Below are 7046 nucleotides of genomic sequence, written 5' to 3' on the forward strand. Positions count from 1 at the left end.
AGCCGTTGTGGTCCCCTTCTGCAGGTGCCCAGGTTGTTTTGGATGGGCAGGGGGGTTCCCCTCAGCATGGCTGGTGGATGCCAACAGAGGTAGCTGATGGTGTTCAGGCAGCGGTAGAAAGCAGCAGGCGTGTCTCCCCCTGCAGCTTGCCAAGGCCAAGCGAGCTGAGGATCCTCTGAGGGGGCAGCTGGTAAGAGCCAAGGGTTCATGCCTCCCCCTCGGGCCACAGCAGGGCCACGTCCCGTCCAGCAGCTCCAGGGCTCTTGACTGCAGCACAGCTGAGCCACTGGTCCCAGCCTGGCTGTTGTGGGCGGGTGCTGCTGCAGCACCCCTTCCCCACAGCCCCCCCGCCCTCCAGCCAGGCCCCCCTGCCCATTGTGGCCAGCAGCCCCTCGCCCCTGGCTCTGCGGGGCCGGTTGCCGCATCACTGGGCACAGCAGAGCGCTGGGTGGTCGAGCTTCCAGAGCTGCCACTTCTTCTTCATCTCTGACTTCACCTGCCGGAGGGGAGAGAGCGGGGGTTTTTCCCTGGCCATGCCCTCCCCGCAGACCGAGCAGGCACAGGGTGGGGTGGCAGAGCCCCAGACCGAGGCAGCACCAGGCACGTACCTCCTTGTTGGCAAAGCAGTAGAGCACGGCCACCAGGAAGCCCTGGAGGGAGAGCAGGGGAGTGAGCCCCCACCACCACCTCCTCGCCCGGGGCTTAGTCTCCCCAGGCCCCTTCTGGGTGCTTTTGGGGCTGAGGTCCCCCTGCCACCACTGCCTCACACTCAACAACAGGGCTGGGGGTGGGAAAGCCAGTGTCCCCCTCCCTGAGCCCTGCCACAGGCTGGGGCACCATGGGGAGAGTGAGCTGCAAGAGGGCCCCTCCAATTCTTGCTCCATGGTGTGCCCTGAGCAGAGCAAGGACGTGTCACGCTCCCACCTCACCTGGAAGGAGTTGAGGAAGAGGGTGAAGAACACCTTGATGTAGCGCAGGATGCCCGTGGTTTGCTCGTCGGTGGCGAAGATGAAGACGACCTCGTGGATCCCGAAGAGGGGGATGAGGGTGAGCGTGGCTTTGGCCAGCCTGAAAGAGTAAAAAGGGACCCCTCCAGCAGCGAGTACTAAAGGGCTGGGGCACAGGAGCAGGCATGGACGAGCTCTTAGTTAATCTCAGGGTCGTTGTTTAATGGGGGGGGGGAGGTGGTGTAGCCCCAGGACGGGGGAGGACCCAGGACCAGCCACCCCTCCCTCCCGGCTCACCGCAGCTTGTAGTCTGCGTAGCCCTTCTGGTTAGCACGGAGCTTGGCCAGGATCACCTTGAGGATCCGCATGAAGATCAGCAGGTTGATCTGGGGGGGGAGACAGGGCAGGGGCACACACAGCCCAGCACCCCCACCCCTCACAGCCCCCCCAGCCATGATAAGCACCCTTGAGGGCTGCAAGAGAAGACACCCCCATGTACTGCCAAGGCTGCTGCAGCCTAACGGTGCTGGGTCCCCAGAGCTGCCCTTCCCTCCCTCCTGCCATCCCAAAATCCTAGCTAGGAAGCAGCAGGGGCCACCCCCAGCCACCTTCTCTGGGGCTCAGCACAGCCCCCCACCCCTGCCCCAGGACCCCTAGAGCCTGAGCATTAGTAAACTGGTGCAAAAAAGCCCCATGTGCATTTAGCATGATGCCTTGGAGGCCAACCCCTCCCTCCTGGGCTCTGCTGGGAGCTGCCCTGGGGGTCACTGCCCCCCACCCCCCCGGGGGCCAGGAGCCAGGGGCTGAGCTGCTGTTTTCCAAAAAGGTGTGGGGCTGGCGGGTGCCCCCCTACCAGGGAGGCGAGCAGGATGGGGATGCGGATGATCCACCAGTAAGCCATGTTCTCATTCAGTGCCCAGCACCTGCCCAGGGAGAGCAGCAGCATCAGGGGGTGCAGGATGAGGCCAAGAGCGTACCAACCCCAGCAAGGTGGGTCAGGGACCCACAACAGTCTCTGTCCCACCCTCCAGCTGAGCCTGAACCCCAGCCTGGGGCTGGACATCCTGGTGGAACCCCCAATCCCTCCCCACTCACTCCGCGTTCTCCTTCAGGTACTTGGCAGCCATCCAGGGCACCACGAACACCACGGGGGTCCCTGCAAGTCACACAGCAAACCCTGTAAAACCAAGCACCCGCCTGAGCTGAGAAACGGGCCCCGGGGCAGGGGACACCGTGGGGACACCCAGGGCCAGCACAGCCCCCACCCCGCACCCTCCTGGGGCTGGTTTGGGCCACGGCGCTCCCTGACACCAGGTGCTGTCCCTGGCCACGCCGCACGCCCGGGTGGCCCCTACCCCAGCCCAGGTAGAGGTAGAGCCTGTAGTAATTCTTCTCGGAGAAGACAGCCCCGATCAGCAGCTTGTAGAGGTAGACGGCTTCCACCAGGAACCAGTAGTGGTTGGCCAGGATGCAGTACTGCATCAGCACCTGCGCCGCCCGGCAGCCCAGCGCCGCCTGCGAGAGGAGACCTGCCATGGGGGGGGGGCACGGGCACCCCGAGAGCTCACCCACTGGGTGCACAGGCACCCCAAGAGCTTGCCCAGAGGGTGTACAGGTAGCATAGGCACCCTGAGACCTCATCCACCAGGTTAACAGGCAGCATAGACACCCCAAGAGCTTGCCCACTAGGTGTCTGGGGCTGCGTGGGCACTGGCACCCCCTGGGGTGAAGGTCCTCACCCCGGTCCCAGCCCAGCATCGAGCAGGGCCCCCCCATGGCACTTGCCTCATGGCTCAGCAGAGCCTCCCAGTCGGCCACCTGCACCAGCTCCATGCCCCAGCGCTTCTCCAGCAGCGCGTCCTTCACCATCACCGAGGTCGCCCGCAGCCCGAAGGAGGCGAAGAGGTTGGCGTGGATGTAATTCCTGGTGCAGCGGAGCTTCCTGCCGAAAGCGAGGGTGTCGGGGGGCTGGGTAGACAGCGGGGGCACCCCTCGGCTCAGCTATCACTGGCTGGGAAGGACGAGGGGCAGGACCGCGTCCCCCGACTCTCCTACCTGAAGACGGTGAGGACGAGCAGGGCAGAGACGAGGGTCAGGAGCGACAGCGCGTACCCCACGGTGTAGAGCACCTTGAAGCTCACCATGAGCCGGCGGGCGCCCTCCTGCCGGTGAGCACCACACCGGTGAGCCTGGGCGAGCAGCACCCACCCACGCAGCCGGGGTGCCCCTGTCTGTCCCTGCCCAGCGGCCAGGCCGGGGCACCCCACCTCCTCAGCGGTGGACTCCATCTCCTCCTCACACTGCGAGTAGTCCCGCCAGGGCTGGCTGCCGTTCACCGTCACCCACTGCCCGTCGGTGCCACACCTGCGGCTCACCAGCCCGTGTTTCACTGCAGACATGAAGCACCGGCGCGTTCCCTTCGAGCTCCCCCAAACCCCTCTCCTGGGACAATGGGTTGGACTTTGCTCAGCCCCAAAGACCCTCTTCTAGGGTGGGCGTGAGCGGGGCCCAAGCCGGCTCTGCTCCGTCCCCCATGTGTCCCCTTACCCCCAGGTCTGCTCACGGGTCCCTCTCCCCCCGGCAGCGGGCAGAAGGAGGAACCCCGAGAGCCTTTCCCCCCCGGCATGGCTCAGCCCTGGCTTCCAGCTCTGGGGTGGCAGAGGGTCATCATCACCTTTCTCAAACCAGGGCAGGTAGAAGGGGCAGGAGACGTTGACGGCGGTGCCGGGGCTCCCGTCAGGCCAGCAGGCATACATGTCGAATGTCCGGTTGCAGAAGAGCCCTTTCAGCAGCAGCGAGGAGGGGAAAGCTGATGGTCGGATGCTGGTGGCACGGCCGCATGCATCCCCACCCTCCCAGCCTGCTGCCAGCACCTCTGAGGGGGCTGGCATCACCCTGAACCTGTGGGGCCCTGGTACCCCACACCAGCCCCTGCCCCCTGGGGCATCCCAGCTCTGGGCATCCCCCTCTGAGTCCCCGGCTCATCCCTCCGTAGGTGACCAGCATAGAGGATGCTGGAGGAGGGATAAAAGCCAGCCCCAGCCCCAGTTGTCGCCTGGCTCCATGTGCCCCCACAGCTGACCCCGAGCCGGGGCACTGCTGGGTACCTGACGGGTAGGGCTCGCTCGCCATCCTCCTCAAGCACTCGTCCCGGTACCGCATCCATTCCTCGAAGGTCTTCTCCAGCACCTTGGCCCCACCGTTCTGCAAGCCCAGAGCTGGGTCAGAGCCTCCGGCCAGCTGCCACACTGGCCTGCCCACCCCACTGTGGCGCCCGGTGGCTCCTCAGGCCGGCTGCCAGCATCCCCCCGACAACCCACTGTGTGTCAGCATCCTCGAGATGGGCTGGAACATGGGTCGAAGCCTGTTCCCAATGGGTTGACGCCCAGTAGTGCCAACCCCGCTGTCCCATGGGCCAGCCCTGCTTGTCCCTTACCGGCAGGGAGGAGAACAGGCACATCCAGGCAAGATGGACGAGGCTCTGCCGGTACCCGGACCTGAGCACGTCCCTCATGGCTGCCCCCGCCAGCCCGTGGCCAGCTCCCAGTGTCGGGGTGCGTCTCAGGCTGAGCTGGGGACCCGGATCCTGGGTGAGAGGTGGAGGACTGAGGATGGCTCAGCTCTGCCGGCCACCCACACTAGTGCGGACAAGGAGATGCGCTCCCCGAGGCAGCAGAGGAGAACCGGGGTGCAAGTGCCAGCCACAGGCATGTCCTGGGCTGCCACAGCCCCGGGTCACTTCACTGCCGGAGTCAAAACCTTGGGGAGCATCAGGCAGAGCAGCCGGGGTGTAATTGGATCACACCTCTTGGCTGAGCCTTGTCAGCTTCCAGGCCACCACTGCCAGCCCGCAGGGCAGCTGGCAAGCGAAGGGGCCCTGATGCTGAAGTCAGAGGGGAGTAAAAGCCATCCCGGTAGCCCCCGTGCCACCACTGCTCACCCCAGCAGGTGGCCATCACCCCATGGGTGGCCTGTTGCCACCAAGCCCTGAGAAGGGGCCAAGGCTGCAGGGACAACCCCAGGAGATGGCAAGGAGACCTCCCCGGGGGCTCCCCTGGAACTCCCTGCCCTGCTGCCTGCCAGCCAGGATGGGACCCCCCCAATCAGCTGCACCCCATCACCTCCCGGCCCCATCCCTGCTCGCAGAGAGCACCCCCGCAGCCCCCCGCCCCGCACAGCCCAGCCGGGGGGCTCCGGAGGGAGAAGCAGCCCGGACACCCCCCCGGGGCTCCCCATCGCTCCAGGCTGGACAGCCCCAGCCCAGGACCCCCCTTCCAGCCCGAACACCCCCCGGTCTGTGCCCACCCCGTTCTCCCCGGCCAGCACGGATGCTCCCCGGTCCCCGCGCCCCCCTGGGGCTCCCCGACCGGTCCCGCCCGCTACCCGCGGGGGTCCCGGTCCGCCCGGGCTGTGCCACCGCCTCCCCCCGCCCGCTTACCCTGCGCAACGGCGGCTCCGCAGCCCCGGTGTTACCGGCAGCCCCGGTGTTACCGGCAGCCCCGGCTCCGCGACGTGAGCGCGGCGGCGAGCGAGCGGCGTCTGCGGCGCGGCCGCCTCCCGCCAGCGCCGTGCCCCGACGGGGGGGGGGGATATGGGGGGGCTGGGGGGCGGCACCGCCTCCCGGGGCTCGGGCCGCCCCGACGGGCCCCGGGGGGTGCCGGGCGCCGCTGCTCCCGCCCCCGCGGAGCTCCGGCACGGCCCCCACGGAGACCCCCCGTTGCATCACGCGAGGAGGGGGATGAGGGTGCAGGTCCAGCCCCACTGGGGATCCCCGGTTACATCACATGCGGACAGGGATGGGGGTCCAGCCCTCAAACTGGGGGTCACAGGGGTGGAAACATGGGTCCAGACCCCCTCGGGGTCCCCCAGAGCCCCCCCCCTCCATGCAGGGTGCCCTTCACCCACCCGGTTTGGCACCCCGACGGCTGTCCCGGGGCCGGGTGCTGCCCCTGGTCGTGCAGAGCCCTGAGCAGGCAGGGTGGGTGCCGGGGGCCACCCTCCCCTGGGCACAAGGAGCGGGTGGCCCTGGGGACGATGCTGGACGCGGCACAGAGACACAGCCCGTGACACAGGCCCCATCGTCCGGTCCCAACAGCGGGGAAACCACAAGGACAGGGCCAAGCCGTGGGACAAGCCTGGTGGCCCTGGTCACGCTGCCCCCCAGCTGCCCCCCATCCTCGCCGTGGGGAGGGAGTGGGTCTGTGCTGACCCACGGCCGCCGAGCAGGGCAGGGCTCACATCCAGCCCGGTGAAGGTGGTTTTCCCATCCGTGGAGCAGGCGGAGGAGATTTAAAGGATGGCTGAGCCCTCCCTGAAAGCCCTGGGGACCCTCCAAAGCCCAGCAGCGGAGCCCCTCCAGACCCCCACCTCCCTCCGCCGCGCTGGCCGAAGCGCCTGCAGCCAGTGCTGGCCCGCAGCGGGATGCCTGGTTTATGCCCTAAAACTGCTGCTGGCTCAATGCATCGGAAGATTCACTTATTTTGCAAAAATATGATGTTTATCCTGAAACTGTTCCAGTGGGCTCGGAGCAGACACAGAGTTTCAGCTGGAGGAGGAGTTGCATGTGTCGCTCTAGCGAAGCGAGGGGTGTCCAGTTATTCCAGGTGAAAAATAACCTGTTAGTGGAGCAGCCCATGGTAACATTTTGCTGTTTTGGGGGAAGCTGAGCCCTTGGGTGCCTTTCTCAGCATGAGCTGGCATTGACTCTTTCTGGGCCCCCCCCATGCCGTGCGTTTGCTCATAAGCAGATTATAGAGCTTTTGTGAGTCTGCTCAACACGTACAGGTGGAAAGCTAAATTTAGATTTAAAGAGTGGAGCCTGGGTGGGTTTTGGGCAGATGTGTCTGCTCTGAGACTCCCTGATGCTGGAGGGTCCCTAGGCGAGGTGTGGGTCCGTTTGCGGGGCCCCAGCACCCTGTTAGGGAAAGGGAGACGAGCAAGGGGATGGTGTTTGAGAGCGAGTTGGCCTCTTGCACCCCCCTGAGCATCACAGCGGTGTGAGGGCTGTGCACAGGGAGCGGGTCCTTCCCCCCCTGCAGCTCTTCCCGCTTGGGAAGCTGAGCTGGAGAGTGGCCCTGAGCCTCTGACAGCTCTCCCGGG

At 66.3% G+C, this 7046-nt stretch overlaps 1 protein-coding gene across 1 annotated transcript; it reads right to left on the reverse strand.

Moving 5' to 3' along the window:
• Window positions 1–380: 380 nt before the first annotated feature.
• Window positions 381–4929, reverse strand: LOC141950698 (glucagon receptor-like). Its single transcript, XM_074885885.1, has 13 exons — window positions 4384–4929; window positions 4055–4151; window positions 3622–3729; window positions 3215–3336; window positions 3003–3109; window positions 2733–2889; window positions 2303–2462; window positions 2043–2103; window positions 1801–1870; window positions 1245–1333; window positions 930–1068; window positions 609–650; window positions 381–496 (listed from the first exon to the last, which is right to left on the reverse strand). The coding sequence occupies exons 1-13, from the start codon at window positions 4459–4461 to the stop codon at window positions 425–427; spliced, it is 1302 nt and encodes a 433-aa protein (XP_074741986.1). The 5' UTR covers window positions 4462–4929; the 3' UTR covers window positions 381–424.
• Between the last annotated feature and the right edge of the window lie 2117 nt (window positions 4930–7046).

The sequence above is a fragment of the Strix uralensis genome, chromosome 16 (assembly GCF_047716275.1).
Source record: "Strix uralensis isolate ZFMK-TIS-50842 chromosome 16, bStrUra1, whole genome shotgun sequence".
NCBI lineage: Eukaryota > Metazoa > Chordata > Aves > Strigiformes > Strigidae > Strix > Strix uralensis.

Bases quoted from the DNA above. Each gene is read 5' to 3' on its own strand.
- LOC141950698 (XM_074885885.1), bottom strand. From the start codon at position 4,461: ATGAGGGACGTGCTCAGGTCCGGGTACCGGCAGAGCCTCGTCCATCTT. The intron at 3,110-3,214 runs GTGGGGTGCCCC...GCTCACCGGCAG, and splicing joins TGGAGTCCACCGCTGAGGAG to GAGGGCGCCCGCCGGCTCAT. The intron at 2,890-3,002 runs GTAGGAGAGTCG...CGCTTTCGGCAG, and splicing joins CTCGTCCTCACCGTCTTCAG to GAAGCTCCGCTGCACCAGGA.